Genomic DNA, 22,354 nt, shown 5'->3' with positions numbered 1-22,354 from the left:
AACCATAGAAAAAGAGGGAATCCTCCCTAACTCATTTTATGAGGCCAGCATGATCCTGATACCAAAACCTGGCAGAGACACAACACAAAAAAAGAAAATTTTCAGGCCAATACCCCTGATGAACATCTACGCGAAAATACCCAATAAAATACTTGCAAACCAAATCCAGCAGCACATCAAAAAGCTTATCCATCACATGATCAAGTCAGCTTCATACCTGGGATGCAAGGCTGTTTTAACATATGCAAATCAATAAACATAAACAGAAGCAATGACAAAAACCACGATTATCTCAATAGATGCAGAAAAGGCCTTTGATGAAATTCAACAACGCTTCATGCTAAAAACTCTCAGTAAACTAGGTATTGATGGAACGTATCTCAAAATAGTAAGAGCTATTTATGCCAAACCCACAGCCAACATCATACTGAATGGGCAAAAACTGGAAGCATTCCCTTTGAAAACCAGCACCAGACAAGGATGCCCTCTCTCACCACTCCTATTCAGCATAGTGTTGGAAGTTCTGGCCAGGGCAATCAGGCAAGAGAAAGAAATAAAGGGTATTGAAATAGGAAAAGAGGAAGTCAAACTGTCTCTGTTTGCAGATGACATGATTGTATATTAAGAAAACCCCATCGTCCCAGCCCAAAATCTCCTTAAGCTGATAAGCAACTTCAGCAAAGTCTCGGGATACAAAATCAATGTGCAAAAATCACAAGCATTCCTATACACCAATAACAGACAAACAGAGAGCCAAATCATGAGTGAACTCCCATTCACAATTGCCACTAAGAGAATAAAATCCCTAGGAATCCAACTTACAAGGGATGTAAAGGACCTCTTCAAGGAGAACTACAAACCACTGCTCAAGGAAATAAGAGAGAACACAAACAAATGGAAGAACATTCCATGCTCATGGATAGGAAGAATCAATATCGTGAAAATGGCCATACTGCCCAAAGTAATTTAGAGATTCAATGCTATCCCCATCAAGCTACCATTGACTTTCTTCACAAAATGGAAAAAACTACTTCAAACTTCATAGGGAACCAAAAAAAAAAAAAAAGAGCCCATATAGCCAAGACAATCCTAAGCAAAAAGAACAAAGCTGGAGGCATCACGCTACCTGACTTTAAACTTTACTACAAGGCTACAGTAACCAAAACAGCATGGTACTGGTACCAAAACAGATGTATAGACCAATGGAACAGAACAGAGCCCTCAGAAATAACACCACACATCTACAACCATCTCATCTTTGACAAACCTGCCAAAAACAAGCAATGGGGAAAGGATTCCCTATTTAATAAATGATGTTGGGAAAACTGGCTCGCCATATGCAGAAAACTGAAACGGGATCCCTTCCCTACACCTTGTACAAAAATTAACTCAGGATAGATTAAAGACTTAAACAAATGTAAGACCTAAAGCCATAAAAATCCTAGATGAAAACCTGGGCAATACCATTCAGAACATAGGCATGGGCAAAGACTTCATGTCCAAAACACCAAAAGCAATGGCAACAAAAGCCAAAATTGACAAATGGAATCTAATTAAACTAAACTAAAAAGCTTCTGCACAGCCAAAGAAACTATCACCAGAGTGAAGAGGCATCCTACAGAATGGGAGAAAATTTTTGCAATCTATCCATTTGACAAAGGGCTAATATCCAGAATCTACAAAGAACTTATACAAATTTACAAGAAAAAAAACAAACAACCTCATCAAAAAGTGGGCAAAGTGTATGAAGAGACATTTCTCAAAAGAAGACATTTATGCAGCCAACAAACATATGAAAAATGCTCATTATCACTGGTCATTAGAGAAATGCAAATCAAAACCACTATGAGATACCACCTCATGCCTGTTAGAATGGTGATCATTAAAAAGTCAGGAAACAAACAACAGATGCTGTAGAGGACGTAGAGAAATAGGAACGCTTTTACACTGTTGGTGGGAGTGTAAATAAGTTCAACCATTGTGGAAGACAGTGTGGCGATTCCTCAAGGATCTAGAGCCAGAAATACCATTTGACCCAGCCATTCCATTACTGGGTATATACCCAAAGGATTCTAAATCATGCTACTATAAAGATGCCATGCACACGTATGTTTATTGTGGCACTATTCACAATAGCAAAGACTTGGCACCAACCCAAATGTCCATCAGTGATAGACTGGATAAAGAAAATGTGGCACATATACACCATGGAATACAGTGTAGCCATAAAAAAGGATGAGTTCATGTTCTTTGCAGGGACATGGATGAATCTGGAAACCATCATTCTCAGCAAACTATCACAAGAACAGAAAACCAAACCCCGCATGTTCTCACTCATGAGTGGGAGTCGAACAAGGAAAACACGTGGACACAGAGAGGGGAACATCACACATCAGGGCCTGTTGGAGGGTTGGGGGCTAGAAGAGCTATAGCATTAGGAAAAATACCTAATGTAGGTGATGGGTTGATGGGTGCAGCAAACTACCATGGCACATGTATACCTATGTAACAAAACTGCACGTTCTGCACATGTACCCCAGAACTTAAAGTATAATTTTTTAAAAAAGTATGAAACATCTGGCTTCTGGAATACATGTTATAAAAATGAGGACATATGCATCAAATAAGACCTAAGAATCCAGGCTTTCTAACCAGGAAAATCTAATGACGGGATGTGATGATAGAAACGGGAAAACTAAAAGGAAAGTCATGTTGTTGATGACTAGAGTTTTGTTGACATTAGGTTGCTAAACAATAATTTATTTAGTGTTTTTATATTAGCTTTAAGAAATAAAAGACCCAAGGCAAGCAAGCATCCTTTGACCAGAGTGAATTATAGAAGACTTGTGTGAGAATGAGCTTACTTAGCAGTGAAAGCAAAGACTTAGGAACAAAAGGTTGTACTGATGAAGATTTTTGTCTAGCTTTGAGCATATTCATACACATTTGCCCACTGTGAGGCCATTCATTAGAACCTTTATTGACCTATCCCTGACTTCTTTGAAAAGGCTGCCTGTATGTTTATGACATAAACCAGTATAATAACTAATAAAGATTTGGCACTTGCCTCATTAGCCAGAGACTCAGACTCAGAACTGTGCTTTATTTCGTGTACATCTTCCTTTCAATTTCTGCTCCAAGAGCCTATTAAACTCACAAAAGACTGACATGACTCTCCTTGCCTTCGTTCTTTTTCAGCTCTACGGGTCTCTGCATATGCATTAGACAGTTGGGAACATGACCCTGAGGGTCCCCCACAGGCTGAGAGTGGTGGCATAAAGTCAGCAAATGAGGCAAAGGAGGAGCAATATAGGAAAGAGCAGGCCCATGAAAGCCAAAGAACAAGTTATTAGAAATGGTTACAAATAGTATCAAACAGATTAAGAAGTCAAGATACATTGAGGAACTATCAAATGAACTACCACAGGGCTGCTAACCCATTTGATTTAAAAAATACCAATAAACCTTGATTCAATCACTCAATTAATTATGTACTATAGAACATTAAGAAGGTGAGATTTACCCTGAAAATAATCAAGATAAAATTGTTGCGAAAAATCAAAGTCATGCCATTAAACTTTTGTTTGAAATCTTTGATCAAGGGAGCAAACTCAAGTCCTGCATCTCATCCCTGATGCCCCTTCCTCAGTCTACTCACATGAGCGTAACTCAGGAAGAAGAGCTGGTTGTTGGTGAATGTGATGCCTGGTAGAAGAGGCTCCTCAACTCCCTGCCTTCTGTCATTTATCCATTTCCTGTAAGCCTGGTGAGAGAAGAAGAAGAGATGAGTCTCTGCAACGGTGGGTTTTTCTCTTTGCTTAGCTAGCACAGGAATAGCAAATATATACTCCTGCCATGTGCAAAATGCATCATGTCAAAGTTTTCTTAAGAAAAGAAACGCTTGGAAACACAAGTCCATGTCCTATTGCTTACCAGTGAGGCAGGTACACCTGCAAAAAGGCCTTATGCTCAATGTATACCAAAGCAGCTGGACCAAAGCGTTCAGATGTTAAATAACTCTTGGGGAAAAAAAGCTGTTCTTTCAATTCCTAGCAGGGGACAAACAAATCTAATACAATGGCAAGGCCCCTGTGGCAATACATTTTGGGGTCCGCATATTACCTTTTCTCATTTTGACACGTAAGAGAAAAGCTGTCATCTTCTAGTGCCCTCATTTTTTCAACTAGAATATAGGAAGGATATAACCAGGAATAACAGTCTGGTCATTAAATTGAATGCATTTAGCTTTAGGAAATCTTTCTGCATTATCCTTATGCTTCTTATTTGACCACAAACTAGTGGATGATGAAAACGTTATTATGAACTATCACTTGGCCCAGTATATGAGAACCACTACCCTCTGGTCATAATTTAGAAGTTTGATATTTTAAGAGAAATTTATAGGAGGACTACAGGAAGACCTGTACTCAAGGAAAACAAATGAACCTAGCCCCAAGGAGATTGCTGTAGCATGTTTCGATCTGATGCTGAATGTATTTTCTAAAAGCTATTCTTTAAATACGTGATTCTTAATAACAAATATTATTCTTTAGGGTGACTTCACACCCCAAAAAGAAAAAAAGAAATATAGTTCTGTTTATATAATAGGGTCATTGGGGAGACACACTTCTATTTACAGAAATTCCATAATATCGAACTCCTCAAGAACATGGCTACGGTATGAACCGAGGTACACCCGTATGGTGTTTTATGGCTTGATTTTTAGAACCACAGTAAATGTAGCAGCGCATACCCTAAAAGCTTCCCGCAGGCCTCCGTTATCAGCAATATTTTCTCCCAGGGTCCTCTTCCCCTTGACCTAACAGAAAGAAAAAAGGAAAAAAAAAAAATGAGTGTTTCATGGTCAACTATCATTCAGCAAGAGGCATGAATATTATAGCAAGAAAAGTATCATATTTTAAAGAGAAAATCACATTCAATAAATCAGAGGTAGGCATAATATATTGTAAGATGGCAAACTATCCTCAGCAAGGTGCTCCTGAATATAATACTTTCTATTTTATTACGCTACAGGCTTCTTTCTCACCTACCTCTTCATTCTAACCAATCTAGCCAGCTCTAATAAAATGTTAACAATATTCCGAGTGACTCTGGTTTAATGGGGAAAATACAGGAATGTCAATACACAGGTTACTTTCTCTGATTAGCTCACATAATTTGAGTATTCTTCTCATTGTGCCTGTGTTTCCAAAAATTTACCATCCACACAGGAACAAGATTTCAAGACCAACTATCATCATTTTACCTTCAGCAATTTCCATGAAAAATTAAAAGGAAAGTGGTTCTCCTAGGGAACAAACATCAAATAGAAGTAGTTCAGATCACAAGGTCGAGGTCTGCGATATGTATGACAACCAGCCAGCATGGTAAAAAAAAAAAAAAATTATTCCCAATATTCGAGATTGTTTCTTAAAACTTTAAATGAGCTAGGACACAAATATTCCAAACTGATACAGCCCACACGCCAAATTCAACCTGCTGCTTGTCTTTGTACAGGCTTTTCAACGACTGGGGAAAAATCAAAAGAAGAATAATATTGTTGTGGCACATGAAAATTATATGAAATTCAAATTTTGGTGTTCATAAATCAAGTTTTATTGGGACACAGCCATGCCCATTCATATACATATTGTCTGTATTTGCTCTCTTGCTACAATGGCAGAATTAAATATTGTAACAGAGACCATATGCCCCACAAAGCCTAAATTTTTTACTATCTGGCCCTTTACAGAAAAGTCCTTCAACTCTTGTGTAATAGGCAGAATAACGGCTTCCCAAAGATGTCTGCGTCCTAATCCCTGGAATCTGTGAATATGTTACCTTATTCACTGCAAAGAAAGATTCAGGCACAGAGGAAAGGTCCCTACAAAATGAAGCTGGAAAAATAAAGCATGGCAAAGGAGACTTTTATGATGTGATTAAGGATCTTGAGATGCAGACTTTATCCTGGATTGTCCAGGTGGACCCAGTGTAATTACAAAAGTTCTTACAAGAGGAAAAGGGAGGCAGGAGAGTGAGTGTCAGAGTGATGCAACATGAGAAGACTCCACTGGCCATGGCTGGCTTTGAAAAACGAAGGGGCCATGAGCTAAGGAATGTGGGCAGCCTCTAAAAGCTAGAAAAGGCGAGGAAACAGATACTCCCCTAGAACCTCTACAAAGGAATGTGGCCCTGCTGACACTTTGATTTTAGTCCACTGAGATCTATGTCAGACTTCTGACATACAGAACTGTATGATAACAAATTTATGTTATTTTAAGCTACTAAGTTTATAGTAACTTGTTACAGCAAGCAACAGAAAACTAACATACCTTGCTTTTAACTTTCAAGCCATGGATCTTACCAACTCTTTACTTTAAAGCTAGCCCAGTCACCCAGGTATCAAGCAATATGAAGGAATAAAAACAAATCTTTGGAAAATATTATTCACTGTAATCACTCAGGACCCTCCTAGCTTCAGTATACAAAAGCTACCATTCCTGCTTTACGTATATTCTTTGTTATCCACAATCCTATGAGGTAAGTGCTAATTACCACCATCCTTGCTCAACAAATGAGGATCTAAAGCTCAGGGTGTGTAGCAGATGTCGATATCCCACCAGATCCCCTTTTCTACCTAAACTGTGCACCCATTCCCACAACTGCTAACAGCTCAGATCAACCTTAGCTTATGGGAATCACCTCATCTGGAGACTGCTGGGAGGTTATAACCCACCTTCCAGTAATTGACTGATGTGCAGTTTCAACAGCCCAGTACCTGGGCTGAACAATTTCTGTGGTGCAATTCGTGCTCCAGAATCCTCTGTGGAATCAGGGTGAGGCTAAACATTTCCTGAAACCAACAGGTTTCCCTCATTCCATTATAGGTTTTTCCTGAAACGACTTTCTGAATAAATCACTGACCTAGGCTGGGTGCGGTGGCTCACACCTGTAATCCCAGCCCTTTGGGAGGCCGAGGCGGGCAGACTGCCTGAGGTCAGGGGTTCGAGACCAGCCTGGCCAACATGAAGAAACCCCGTTTCTATTAAAAATACAAAAATTAGCCAGGCCTGGTGGCTGGCACCTGTAATCCCAGCTACTGGGGAGGCTGAGGCAGGAGAATCACTTGAACCCAGGAGGCAGAGGCAGAGGTAGTAGTGAGCCGAGATCACACCACTGCACTCCAGCCTGGGTGACACAGCGAGACGCTGTCTCAAAAGAATCAATGACCTAAGGAACCCCTTCTTGGGTTCTGCTTCTAGTGAACCTAAGACAGAGTGACGAAGTAAACTGCTCGTATGTCACTGGGATTCGAACCCAAGCAGTCTTCTGTCTCCAGAGCCTTTGCTTCCTAATATGCTGCTTTCTCAAGTCCCAACTCCTCTTGGCTCTTGAAGATTATGATTATATCCACTCCTGCTTAAATTTAATCTCCTTCCTTTTTACTCTGAGGGGTGTGTGTGTGTGTTTTGAGACAGGGTCTCTCTCTTTCTCCCACACTGGAGTGCAGTGGTGTGATCATATCTCACTATAGGGTTCAAACAATTCTTCCACCTCAGCCTCCTGAGTGAGTAGCTGGGACTACAGGCATGCACCACTACACCCAGCTAATTTTTAAAAAACTTTTCTGTAGAGCCAGGGTCTCCGTATGTTTCCCAGGCTGGTATCAAACTCCTAGGTTCAAGTGATCCTCCCACCTTGGCCTTCCAAAGTGTTTAGAATACAGGCATGAGTCACCATGCCCAGCCATTCACTCTAAGCTTTATATCTAATTTAGAGCCTTTTGGAGCAGCCTCACCCCTTTGGCTCCTTGAACTCTGGTCTGCCTCAGTAGACCACATGGCCCTAGGTTTGGACTCTCAAGACTCAACAGCTACAAAAAGGAACAACAACAAAAAAAGACTCAACAGCTGCTGACAGTCTGCATCTGTAGTGCCCCATCTGAGCTCCCCCGAATTCACTACAAAGCAAGATTCAGGCACAAAGGAATGGCTCCTATAAATGAAGCCAGAAAAATAAAGCATGGCCCTTATATCCACAAAGGAAGCCACCCACTCTCCTGTGGGAATGAAACTGAAGCTGTTTTCTGATGGTTAAGTGGATTTATGCTAAGACAGGCATGCCCTTTCTATCGTCCTTGTGACAAAGGTACACATTTGTCAGAATTAAGTTTCAATCTCTGACACTTTGGCCAAAATGAATGGTGAAGAGCAGTCCACCCACACATCACCCAGATATAAAATGAACTTAACTTAAAATAAGAACCTCAGCATGATATAGGGGAAGCAGTATGGACTTTGGAGTCATACAGACATAAACTCTAATCTAGACTCTACCATGGATTTTAATCTCTTTGAACCTCAGTTTAATTCCTTTGAACCTCATATGCAAAACCTGTACACTTAGTAATAATCTATACCTCTCAGGACTAGTATGGGGATACATTTGTTTCAATTAAGTGAAAAGTTTCATCTTCATGCCTGTATATAATAATCATCAGGAAATATAAATTCCCTTCCTCCAAGAAAACTGTTCTATTGTTTTTTGGGGGGTTTTTACCCCAAAAATCTTTGGCTTTGTTTTTTCCTGGGATAGGGTACTAATGAGTATGTCACGAAGGATCAGGAATATTAACTATCTTTTATTGAGCACTTGCTTTATGTCAGGCCTTGTGCTAGTGCTCCACATTGCTTTGCTCATTTAATTCTTACAACAAATCCATGAGTTCAGAAACATTGACCCATTTCACAGATGAAGATGCTGAGACTCAGGAACATTATGTAACTTGCCCAAGTTCATAAAACTAGTTGAACCTAGATTTGGACCCATGTCTGACTCTAGAACCCCTTTCTGCTATGCTTTTCTTGAAGCAACATATACTCCAGATGAATTTTCACAGTGTGAAAACCCCTGCACTATATAGAGATACATAGAAGCACCCATTTTAGGTCTTCTCATGTCACAGTTGTAGATATTTAAAAATATATAGGCAGAGAAATGGCAGTCCAGGACACTGATAAAAGAGCTAGACACCATTCAAGGATACAGACTCTGGTTTCTCTGCCTGAATGAGCAGTGGTCTCACTTGGGCTGAGCATGGTTTAAGAACCAGGAGAACCAACTCAGTGTTTATAAACATTCCCTTTAAAAGAAGCACATGGATTTTTACCTAAATTCATCTACAAGTATAATAGATTTGAGGCATAGCAAGGATTTAGGTATTTTTCCAGCCCTAGTAATATATCAGGAAAAAGTTCATGCCTGGTTAAGGGATGACCAGGCCCCAACCCCAAAGATTCTGATTCAGCAGGTATGGGGTAGGACTCAAGAATGTTCCCAGGGAAGACAGATGCTGTTGATCTTGTAAACACGCTTTGAGAACCAATGGTTTAAAGCCAGCTAATGTCCAAATGAGGAAAAATGAACCACAAGGTGCCCCCTTAGCCACAGTTGTACTCACATTTAAGCCAGCTTTCTTCCAATAATAGTTGCTATACTGGTTAATCATGCATTTTGTTTTTTCCTTAAACTTTTCTTCTGATTCAGTAGACCACCAAGGATCCAGGTTTCCATTTTTATCATATTTTCTACCTAGCAAAAATAAAAGTTCGAAGACATTTGTGTTATTTATGGAAACTAAATTCATCTTTCCTTTCCCTCACCTCGACAAGCCTTCAAAAAGCAGTCATAACAGCAGGGAACACTCTTCCTGAGATCAGCTCCTGCATTCTCTCCAATGTCACAGGTTAATTGTAAAAAGGGTGAAAAGGATAAAGACAATTGAGGAAGTTCTTTCCTTCTAAGGAACAAAGAGCACCTTAAAAATGAGATTCATCAATTTATTACATATACTAGTCTTATTCAGTCTTGGATTCTGTGTCTTCACCTGATTTGACCCAAAATGTTCACTGGATTATGAAATAAAATGGCTTCATTCAGAAAGCCCACGGAGGCAATCAGAGCATTACTACCAGTGAAATTCCAAATGATCCATAGGAATAGCCCCAGTGAGCCATCCATACTGTGCGATCATAGACCCTGACTCAGCCCTATAAGAACCTGTTTCCTCCAAGTTGCCAGGAGCTGAAAGACACATAAAACCTCTGTTATGAATCATTCCACAGCCACTAGTGTGGATGGAAGACCCATCTGTCCTGCTTAGACAAGGAAGATTGCTCTAAAAAGAAAACTTGGAATAAGAATGAAAAATCTCCAAAACATAATGGGAAGAAAGATTATACATGCTTTCTTGCTATGTGTTCACTCTTCATTTTCTCTACATCCTTTGAAACAAAATTTGGATGCTGCTAGACTGTCTTCTATATTCAAGGTTACTATGAGAATCAGAGGCATCCTTTAAATTTAATTATACAGAGAGCTCACAAAAAAGTCCCCTAAGTAAAGTTGTTAATTAGAACAATCCAAAACTCTTCAGCAAGGCTACATACTACTAACACCACCCCCTGGGATAGTACGGAGTCACTGTCCTCTACCCACTAACCAACCAATCATTAAATAGGTACCGGGCATGTACTTATATGTGCAATGCACTGTTCTAAGCATTGGTTACAGAGTGAAATTGCCACCATTAGATTCAGTCCTTTGAGAAAGACTCCAGAAGTTCTCCAGAAGGTTCTGGGGAGGAACTGTACTTAAATTTCCTATCAAGAGAGGCCCAGAACGAAGAAAGGACTATTCGCTTTTTTTTCTTAGCTAAGACTCTCATCTCAGATAAACCAAACACCCAAAGGCAGAAAGTCTAGCTCTGCAGAGTCAGATAACTACAAGTCAGCCACATTTTAACAGAGAAGGGAAGACCAGAGGAGCAAAAGATCTAGGTGATTAAGGAAGGGCTGGTGGGAGTACAGGAAGACTTTTCTAGAAGAGCCAAATTGTCTCTGGCCCTGGGGTAGGCATCCAGGAAAGGATGTTGGAGATACTACAGGGATGGAAGAAAGAGGTCCCCTTCTATATAACGTTGCCTTAGGGCAGCTGGTTCCTGAGACTGCCTGTAAATCATTGTGTGGGTATGGATGTGATAGTAATTTGCTACTAATCCATAAGTTTCAGAGATTTCATGTGGCCTTCCGATAATACTCCAAAGTTAAAGGAGAAAAGAGTGCACTTAACGATGATGAGGACTCTCAAAGGAAGCCATTTCTTTAGTTTATGTCATATTCTGCTTTTTCCTTTTGCTTAAATGTCATCAGGATACAAAGCATATCCTATTACATAAATTATCAGGAAAGTATAGATTTTAAAATAATCAGAATAGGCTGGGTGCAGTAGCTCATGCCTGTAATCCCAGCACTTTGGGAAGCTGAGGTGGGCAGATCACGAGGTCAGGAGATCGAGACCATCCTGGCCAATGTGGTGAAACCCCGTCTCTATTAAAAATACAAAAATTAGCTGGGCACAGTGGCACGTGCCTGTAATCCCAGCTACTTGGGAGGCTGAGGCAGGAGTATCACTTGAACATGGGAGGCCAAGGTTGCAGTGAGCCGAGATCGTGCCACTGCACTCCAGCCTGGCGACAGAGCTAGACTCCGTCTCAATAATGATAATAATAATAATAATCAGAATATAAGCCAGTATAGAGAAAAATATAGATTAAGCATTGCATAATCTTCGAAATCATCAAAGGGAACCAGTCAGCCAAGCTCCAGAGTCCTAACTCAACGAGTCCTAACTTGGCAGCGTGTACAATCATCGTTGGAGCAGAGCTTGCTCCTCCAGGGAGAATATCTCAAGATGATGAATAAATGACAAAGGGAGAAGCTATAAATCAATCTCTGTAACTATTGTGGCAGCTACAGCAATCCTGATCTAAATGCAAAGCTAATTTTATTGAAATTACAAGGCTGCTTTTTAAAGTCTACCCCGATCACCAATGGGAACAATTGTGTATTTATTGCAAGCCATCACAGCAAGACACGGTGAAAAGTTTTCAATCGGCAATCATATTGCTTTGGATAATCTTCAAGCTATGATGCTGCTGCTATGCAAAGATAATCATAACAATTAACATCCATATAGTCAACATTATTATAAAAGCAGCAGCTTATAAAATGAACCAGTACTTACCATTATTATCAAATCCATGTGTAAATTCATGTCCGACAATTACTCCTATAGCACCATAACTCAGAGATCTATGGCATAAATACATAATTTGGAGACAATTACAAGCATGAATCTCAGAGCAAAATCCTTTAATTTTTTCAATGGAAAGCCAAGATAAACTGCTTTCTAGTAACCATGGTAATAACAATCTAATAACCATACCCATAAAGCTGTAAAAAATCTAAACATACCTTCCAATTGAAATAGACAAAGAAAATATAAATTCTAACATTGTCATTATTACCACATATGAACCTTAGTGCCCTACTCTCTGAAATTAGGGATGTGAAAGAGATGATTTCTGAAATCCCTTTCAGCCTTAAGATTGCTATGATTTTTTTATCTGCTGTAGCTATAAATTTATGAACACCTAAAACAGGGCTTGAAAAGATCCTGTCAGTAAATATATCATTTATATTTTATCTGGAAACTTGTTGAAAAGTCACCATAGTCTTAGAAGTTAAATTGTTTTCCAAATGTAGTCATAAAAAAAGGAATAGAGATTAAAAGGGATCACTCTATTTTCAAAGGTAGTCACATTCCTCTTTCTGTTGTAGACAAGATAACAACTGAATAGCAAAGATTTGAAAAAGGTGCCACATTATTTCTCTTCACCTCTGAAGAAGCATGTGGTAGATTATCTATAAGAGGGGCCACCAACAATTGTACCTACTCCTAAATGCACATAGCCCCTCCTCCCATCAAGAGACAATCTATTTCCCTCTTCTTCAATTTGGACTGGCCTTGGGACTTGCTGTGACCAACAGAATGCAGTGGAAAGGGTCAGGTATGACTTCTGGGTCTGGGCCTTAAGAAACTTAGTAGCTTCCATTTTCCACCTTCTTGGAAGTCACTTGCAAAGAAGTTCAACTACACAGCTAGAGGGAATGATGCCAAATGAAGCAAGCGAGAAACCCCAGAAGTTGAGAGACTCCAAAGGAAGAGAGAGAGGCCTTGCCATGGCCCAGCCACGAGAGCCAGCCCAACTGGGGCACAGACAGGTGAGTGAAGTCGCCTTCACTCACCTGTCTGTGAGTCCAGCCCTAGTTGAGTGACCCCAGCCAGCACCATACAGAGCAGAGACCAGCTGTCTCATCTCAGTCCTGCCCAAATTACAGAATCATGAGCTAATAAATGGTTGCTTGGTGGTGCTTTGTTACATAGCAAGGCATATTAAGAATATATGAAGAAATCAATAATGGGGTTTCCATATGTATGTCTGGGATTTTCTCTCTCAAATATAAGTTCTGTTGAGGCCACTCTCTTACCTACTTGTTCATTGCTATATCCTCTATGCCTTGTACAGAGTAAGAAAGTAACAATGATTTAACTGATTAGTTAACTTTACCGTCTCATGCAAGTGACAGATCTATATGTATCTTAATTTAGTCATTTAACCTGTGGATGAGAATTACACACCACTTAGAATCCTTATTGTGAAGATTCTTCATGCGATTTGCAATTATGCTAAAAATATCTCACAGTTAGTTCCTGACATGCAACATCAAAGTCACCCAGCAAATAGATAGGACCCATAACTGGAAGGAATGGAAATTTTTAAAGTAATATGTTATTACAGGACATAATGATCCTTACCATGCTAATTGTTTGTCTCAACTACACCCAAGGAAGTGGTGTAAGATTTAATTTTTCCCCTTGGTGGCAATGCTTTCCTTTGTTATTTCTTTCCTGTAAGGTAATTTGCATTTGAAAAAATGCTTCCTACTGTTTTTCCATCATTGCAAACCTTCATTAAAGAAGTAACAGTGAAATTATTCATTTCAATCATAGAGCTATCATAGCAGTGTGGGACAAACTTGTAATTTTACATAGTGTTAATTTTTGCGGCAGTAGCTATCAGTGTGCAGATTGCAACATTTAGTTTTTCCAGGTCTCTCAGTTCTGAGAATAAGTACTTCGTCCTCTACATCCGTCAGTCAATGCTGTTGACTGGATGAACTGAAGGCATGAACAATGGAAGCTTATAGAAATTGCTGTGCAATAAATGTCCTTTAAGCGGGGCTGCTCCAACAAGCTTCCTATTTGCAAAAGGTAATGGAGAATTCAGAAAATGATTGAATCATTCTAAGTTTCAGTTCTCAGTTACTTAATCACAATCCTTTGGACAAGAGACAAAGAAAAAGTAATTTTAGATGACTAAGCCTGACAATAATAATATTTCATAATACTAGATTCATGTCCTCTATTTTATCAATGAAGAGTATTTAAATTAGCACGTCATTGGCCGGGGGTGGTGGCTCACGCCTGTAATCCCAGCACTTTGGGAGGCCGAGGCGGGCGGATTACCTGGGGTTGGGAGTTCGAGACCAGCCTGACCAACATGGAGAAACCCCGTGTCTATTAAAAATACAAAATGAGCCAGGCATGGTGGCGCATGCCTGTAATCCCAGCTACTTGGGAGACTGAGGGAGGAAAATCACTTGAACCTGAGAGGCGGAGGTTGCAGTGAGCTGAGATCATGCCTTTGCACTGCAGCCTGGGTAACAAGAGCAAAACTCTGTCTCATAAATAAATAAATAAATAAGCATAAAAAAAATAAACTTGCCCTTTTAAAATGCAACCGTGACTGGCTGGCCAGAAACTGGAAGATTTCTTGCACTGAAGATCTAGTCTTCCAAAAATAAAATGGAGAAGACACCACTTTTACTACCTACTCAGTTTCTCTTTTGTTCTTATTACTCAGTGGGTTTAACATATGCACCGGATTTGCTGTCAACAACAAAACAACTATGCTGCTGTCTAGCTTAACCATGATCTCACACTGTTATCAAGTAAGGGCTGCCCTATGCCTGAATCATAAATTCATAAAAATTTCTGAGTTGGAAATGGCTTAGAGGTCATCTACTCCAACTTCCTACTAGAGGAATGGGCCCCCTCTAGAAAAACCCATTCAAATGGTTATAATACTCTGCTTGGGTATTTCCAATGACCAAGAGCTCATCCCCTTCTAAGGTAACCCATTCCCTCTTTGGGCGGGTCTAAACATAATAGCTCTCCATAATGCTGATCTGAAATGTCTTTTCTATGGCTCCCATCTATTGGTCTAGTGTAACCTCTAACTGAACACCTGCTGAATCTCCTGAATATAATAAGTCATTCTACCACCTTAACTTTCCTTCAAAAATATGCAGACAGTTATGAGGTTCCCCTTCAAGTGTTATTAAGTTCTTTCAACTCTTATTCTTCAGTCATGAATTCTAGATCAGCATTTCCCAAAACACAGGGGAGTTTGGGAACCTCTACATTTCGAAGGATGGTTACCAGAGTCTGGGAAGGGTGGTGGGGGGCTGGGGTCAGAAGTGGGGATGGTTAATGGGTACAAAAAAGGTAGTTGTGTTAAACACATCTAAATAGGTTTCTTTCTTGCAGAGCTTCTAGGAAATTTTTATGGTGATAATTATTATGATTTCCCAAAACTGAGGGAAGGGGAGGATGACTTACCTCTATTACTGTTTCATGGAACACACACTTTGGGAAATGTTGTCTTCAACCATTTACAGTCCTGATTGTCTCTTCTGGAAACAATTCAGCTTGTTCATGCCCCATAATTAGACTCAACACTCAGGTGAGGACTAAGCTGACCACTGTGAGCAGAAAGGATACCCACTCCCTTGATTCTGGAGGCTATCCATTTATTAATACAGAATAGATGAATGTATGGGAAGCCATCTCACTGGACCGTGACTCCCATGTCTTTAGCATCTTCATATTCCCAATGCTGAGTACCCAAATGATACATAATAGCTATTCATTAAGTGGATGAGGACAAAGAAGTCTTTAGGAAAAAAAAACTCTCTTTCACACTCAAGTATTAACTATGACCTAGCCTAAGGTACAAACAAATAGACACTAACATGCTCACAGACCCAATAAACAAATCACTTAATCAATAACTTCAGAAATCTAACCAGACTATTTCCTAGTCTCCAGCTATATAACCACAATAATAGAAGCTCAGTTAAATTGTTAACAATAAGCAGAATCAAAGAATTATAGGACTTTTTTAGTCTGAAGGGAGCTTAAAGAATATTTATCCTAAACCTTTAATTTTTTAGAGATATATATATATATATTTCTAAACTTAAAAGCAGGGCAAATTGATTCCAAACATCTGAACACCAAAGAAAACTATGCAGCTGAGGCCTGGGATATTATTAATGGATTTGGTTAAATGAGAACCTGGAATTTTTATTTATTCTAACAATGGTGCTTCCCTGTAGTAAGCTTTATCGATGGCTGCCCATGTCCTCGTAGCCCTCACTATTTTTGAGCATACCAATCTGACAGCCTTCAAATGTCAGCACCTGAAACTAGTTGCCTAAGGACTTTCTCCAGCCACTACAGCCCTCTTGGCCTAGGATGGGCACTGCCAGGTACCCCTGGTAGGAGCCCTCAATCAATGATGGAAGGTGAGTTGGAGGATAGATAAATACCCCAGCTCCCATGTCCCTGAGGTGGGATCACTCTGAAGCATGTTTTACAGTTCTCCAGCAAGATTGAGCTCCAGTTGCCCATGGTGATAACTGGCTTTGTAACACACATGTGGTAGGTGGAATAATGGCCTACAAAAGATGTCCATATGCTAATCTTTGGAACCTGTGAATATGTTATGTTACACAGTAAAGGGCAATTAAATCTGCAGACAGAATTAAGGTTGCTAATCAGTTGACCTTAAAACAGGAAGATTATCCTGAATTATCTGAATGGTACCAATGTAATCACAAGGGTCCTTATAAGTAGAAGGGAGAGACAGAAGATGAGAGTCAGAAGGAGATGTGACTATGGAACTTTAAAGATGGAGGAAGAGGTCATGAGCCAAGGAATGTGGGCCCCCTCTAGAAACTAGAAAAGGCAAGAAAACAGATTCATCTCTGGAGCTTCCAGAAAGGAAAGTAGCCCTGCTGACAACTTGATTTTAGCCCAGTGAGAACCAGTTTGGACTTCTGACCTACAGAACCATAAGCTTGTAAGTTTATGTCATTTTAAGCCACTAAGTTTGTAGCAATTCATTTTGGCAGCCATAAAAGACTCACAGGACACAATTCATTTGGCTTATTTCCCTCACTGTCTCAATTCTCCACTCCCCTGCTGGTGTTTCCTTGTACCACCTCCCGAAAGAACTAATTGCACTTGAATACTTATCACAAGGTCTGCTACTGGGAAAGCCCAAAGGTTAAATGAAAACATTGCCAACATATTTCTCTTATTGATATATTTATGGGAATCTATATCTTTTAAACCTACATATTTTTAAATTGTCATATATCCAAACCAAAACACAAAAGACTCAACGTATAGAATCAAGACTAAGATTTTCCATGCATTAAAACACCAAAGCAAACAAAAATATATAATAGAAATGGTGATATTATTGACATCAAATATTATCAGAATCTCTACTATGTATGGAAATTGTGAATTACATAAGTCTACAATCTGTTGGTATTACAATGACCTTTAAACTGGTATCGCTAAGTCCATACACTACCAATTTTGACTTATTCTGTAGCTACACAGGTTATATTTCTAAAGATAAATTCGATTATCTTACTAACTTGCTCAAAAAGTTCAATATTTTCTATTGCCTATTAGTATCCAAGCTCCTTATTTGCCATGCAGAGCCCTCCAATATCAAACCTCAATCTTCTTTTCCACTACTTCCTTTCATATACCATTTGGGCCAGCCAAACTAGACTCTGCCATTATAGAAACACTTTTCCCTCCTTATCTCACACTGTTTCTTCTACATGGAATGGTTTTAGACTTATCCCATCAATTCAAATCCCAACAATCCTTCAATGTCCAAATACTGGTAGTATGAGTTAATGAGTAAGAGAATAAATGCATAAAAATGAAAGCCACCTATGTGTAAGGTGGCCTTCCTGTCCAGCCATTCACCCTCGTAACAAGGATCAGAAAACAAATACCTAAAATGATAAGAGTACAGATGACCCACGCCAGATTCCATGGCTTCTTTCTGCTGAATAACCTTTGACTTTGTTTCTTCTGTCCTCTACCAAAGCAACATGTTCTTCCTAATTGGTCAGCAACTGGTTTCTGTACTCATTTACTCACCGAGGATATTCTGTTCCCCAAAAGAAAGGCTTCTGGAGCTCTCCTGCTGGAAATCCTATGAGAAAGAAAAAATGTTAAGAGATGTAGAGAGATTGATTCAATAATGAGTACCTGGTTCTAGCTATAACACTGAGGTTTCAAAGACCCATCTGAAAGGCACTCCTCCTGGCACTGGGAGCCCTCTAAGAGATCTAGCTGTCTCAATGATATCAATTCAACTGAGTTTGAAATAAGTGTATTAAAGGTTTCAGGGAAACTATTTTGCACCGGTACACTATTGGCAATGTCCAGCCTGCTGTAAGCTGCGCTCCTTCATACATGGCATGCTCATGAGGCTTCAGGCTGTCCAGCAGCTTTGCCTGATACAGAAAGGGCCAGCTTCGTGGGTGTGCAACCTGTGTAGTCACACAGGCCCCACACAGAGAAGGGTCCTGCACTTAGTTTAATCCTCTCCTGCCACTATCTTGAAATTCTTAATGATTTTATCTTTGAACTTGTATTTTTTGAGTGGAGCCTGAGGGGACAATGGAACATGTGTGTGAGAGCAGAGAAAATGTGCACAATATGTGTCTGTTGTTCCTAGGAGCCCCATTTACACACAGCATTCACAATGCCCCAAGAGCACAGGACTCCATCAGGCCCATAGTGCATGGGAGTTCAGCGAGATGCCAAACAAATACAAGGTAAATATGATACATCTAGAACTGAGTAAGCTCTGATAGCCCTAAGAGGCCATACTTTCCATTCGAACCAGAATTTGCTTCAACCACCAAAAGAAGGTAGTGGCATTCTAAGAAACATGAATGACCAAGGAATCCTGTCATTACCTTTCTTATACCTGTTACTTCCCTGTATTGGCCAAACACCTACACTGAAAATGATGACAGAAAAGGACAGAGAAAGGGTGAATTATGTGGTTTGGCTGTGTCCCCACTCGAATCTCACCTTGAATTGTAATAATCCCCATGTGTCAAGGGTGGGGCCAGGTGGAGATAATTGAATCATGGGAGCGGTTTCCCCCATACCATTCTCATAGTAGTGAATAAGTCTCATGAGATCCAATGGTTTCATAAAGGGGAGCTCCCCTGTACAAGCTCTCTTGCCTGCCGCCATGTAAAACTTGACTTTGCTCCTCTTTTATCTTCCACAATAATTGTGAGGCCTCCTCAGCCATGTGGAACTGTAAGTCCATTAAACCTCTTACCTTTATAAATTACCCAGTCTCAGGTATGTCTTTATTAGCAGTGTGAGGGCAGACTTATACAATAACCTATAGATTCTTTTCCTTTTAGTCCTTCTTTACTCATCAGTAAACCAAAGGTAGAGAGTATTGGTAGAATGTACATGTATTAAGAAGTGAAATAAAAACAGTTGAGTTTTGTTCAGCATTTCCTCCATGCTGGTAAGAACAAAATACATATGCACATACAAGCTACAAAATACAAACTGAGTAATTTTGGTGATTCCACATACAAGTTAAATGCTCTTATGTTTGCATTTAAAACTGACATTGCACAATATTGAGATGAAAAGTAACACTCATGCTAATGACTTATGTCTTTAATTTTTCTTATAGTAGCACTGAATAGCAAATAAAACAATACCATGACAAGTTGAAAGAGAAAGGCCATGAAAGATAGGGCAAGGCTTTATATTTTAGCCCCTTCAATGGCATTTTTTCCTGCTTTTGGAACAAGAGGCCCCACATTTTTATTTTGCACTGGGCTTCCCAAATTATGTACCTGACATTGAGTGCAGATGAGTGGGAGACATGCTTTGCTTTGCCCTTGCAACTCACCACTAAATTTTGCACCCTGGGTTGATCCTAGGAACTGTACTTACAAGTCACCACAGCTGATAGAGCAAAGAATCATAACCAAAAAGAGAGAGAGAAGCCTTCTGTAGTGTCCTTCACTGCTCCAGAGCAACTGTTCCAGGCCCCATGAGACTGAAAGCTCTTTTGTAAGTCAAAATGTTCTTCCTCCCTCTTCTTAACTTTTTTGTCCTCTCTCTCCTCCATGTCAGAACACATGAGTAGAAACGAGGACAGGAAATCAAGTCCTTAATTTGGAAGGGAAATGGTGGTTCCATATAACCCTTATATATATTCTTTATATTTTATTAATAATATCATAGTTTGTGATTTCAAGGTGCAAAAGCCTAACTGCAAAACAGAGATGGATCCAGCTACTAGTTCTCTGTCAGTTTCACATAAAGGAAAATGCATCTAATATTATTTTGAAGCGGCAACATCATAATAATTGTCATAATTTCTACATTTCCTTAAATATTTGTGGCATATTTACATCAATATTCCATCCTCTTTTTTTGGTGATTACTTTTAGTAAGTCATTCTGACTCAGATATATATACATATGCAAATATATATTACATATAAATGCAAATCACAGTGTTTATATGAAAACTCAGTTTCACATAATAAATCACCAAAAAGCAATGATATTTCCTAATAAGAACAATGATCATAAACCAATGTGATTTCATTATTAAATCATTATGGCTTATCCTGCCCGGTAATGTGCCCAGCTGGAAGCATTTACGTCCATTGCCAACCTCTTTACAGGAAAACATCTGACACCTGCATGAGCCTCTATTTCTGTCACTTTTGCTGTTAGCAGCCCCAGACTCAAGAGCTGAAGCCACCACATCACTCTGTTCAGCTGTATCTGCTGAGCTTGTTGGGGCCAAGGAACCCAATACTGATAAACAGAAGAATCTGATGTCCTTAGGCATGTTTTGCTGAAGTGAATGGATTAATAGTGTAAGCTGCATTTTTGGAGACGTCAACCAGCTAGAGTGATAGATGAAATCCTACAGGGTCAACTCAATATCTTATCTCATAAAGTGGATAAGTTGTATTTAGCAAAGGTAGAAGTGAAAAATAAGTAGAAAGGGAATTCCTTTTTTCTGCCTTTTTAATAAGTTTTTATGTTTTCTTTCATATCCTTTTTTTTTTTTTAACCATTTCAACACCACCTCACCACCTGTTTCACACTTTTAAAGTTCCTTTTTCTATCAGTGTACTTATGGGAGGCATTCCTCACAGTGTAAATGTCTCTGTGGAGGTGGGGGAGAAGAGAGAGGGAGGAGAGGGAAGAGAGGGAGCAGAGGGAGGAGAGGGAGGAGAGGGAGGAGAGGGAGCAGAGGGAGGAGAGGGAGCAGAGGGAGCAGAGGGAGCAGAGGGAGGAGAGGGAGGAGAGGGAGCAGAAGGAGGAGAGGGAGGAGAGGGAGCAGAGGGAGGAGAGGGAGCAGAGGGAGGAGAGGGAGCAGAGGGAGCAGAGGGAGGAGAGGGAGGAGAGGGAGCAGAGGGAGGAGAGGGAGCAGAGGGAGGAGAGGGAGGAGAGGGAGGAGAGGGAGGAGAGGGAGGAGAGGGAGCAGAGGGAGCAGAGGGAGCAGAGGGAGGAGAGGGAGGAGAGGGAGGAGAAGGAGCAGAGAGAGGAGAGGGAGGAGAGGGAGCAGAGGGAGGAGAGGGAGCAGAGGGAGGAGAGGGAGGAGAGGGAGGAGAGGGAGCAGAGGGAGGAGAGGGAGGAGAGGGAGCAGAGGGAGGAGAGGGAGGAGAGGGAGCAGAGGGAGCAGAGGGAGGAGGGGGAGCAGAGGGAGGAGAGGGAGGAGAGGGAGCAGAGGGAGCAGAGGGAGGAGAGGGAGGAGAGGGAGCAGAGGGAGGAGAGGGAGGAGAGGGAGGAGAGGGAGCAGAGGGAGGAGAGGGAGGAGAGGGAGCAGAGGGAGCAGAGGGAGCTGAGGGAGGAGAGGGAGGAGAAGGAGCAGAGGGAGGAGAGGGAGCAGAGGGAGGAGAGGGAGGAGAGGGAGCAGAGGGAGCAGAGGGAGGAGAGGGAGGGAGAGGAAGGAGAGAGACATTTAACTAGTGGTTGGCAAAAGTTAATAAATGTGATAATAGTTAATATTGGCCAAGGTGTAGGAAGCATGTTGATGGGAGTGTAGGTTGTTGCAAGAATTTTGGCGATCAATTTAGTCATCTCTTAATGCTTCAAATGCCATTAAAAAAAAAAAACGAGTAACTATGTGGTGATATGGAAAAAGCTCTAAGAAATATTAAGTGAAAAACAGCATTCAGTACAGTGTATGGAGTTATTTTGTGTAATGTGTGCAAAAGAAT

At 40.4% G+C, this 22,354-nt stretch overlaps 1 protein-coding gene across 1 annotated transcript in view; it reads right to left on the bottom strand.

The window, feature by feature from the left end:
• The window catches only part of PHEX (phosphate regulating endopeptidase X-linked), a 223,552-nt gene that overhangs the window by 16,745 nt on the left and 184,453 nt on the right, over positions 1-22,354 (bottom strand). Inside the window, exons 16-20 of the mRNA XM_054471801.2 lie at positions 18,220-18,274; positions 12,085-12,152; positions 9,461-9,591; positions 4,754-4,819; positions 3,659-3,763 (exon numbers count right to left, since the gene is read on the bottom strand). Coding sequence (XP_054327776.1) covers positions 3,659-3,763; positions 4,754-4,819; positions 9,461-9,591; positions 12,085-12,152; positions 18,220-18,274 — 425 coding nt within the window. The remainder of the gene's footprint in view (positions 1-3,658; positions 3,764-4,753; positions 4,820-9,460; positions 9,592-12,084; positions 12,153-18,219; positions 18,275-22,354) is intronic.

The sequence above is a fragment of the Pongo pygmaeus genome, chromosome X (genome assembly GCF_028885625.2).
Source record: "Pongo pygmaeus isolate AG05252 chromosome X, NHGRI_mPonPyg2-v2.0_pri, whole genome shotgun sequence".
In the NCBI taxonomy this organism is placed as follows: domain Eukaryota; kingdom Metazoa; phylum Chordata; class Mammalia; order Primates; family Hominidae; genus Pongo; species Pongo pygmaeus.
The sequence above is the reverse complement of the archived record's forward strand: the minus strand, read 5'-3'. Positions and strand labels throughout refer to the sequence as shown.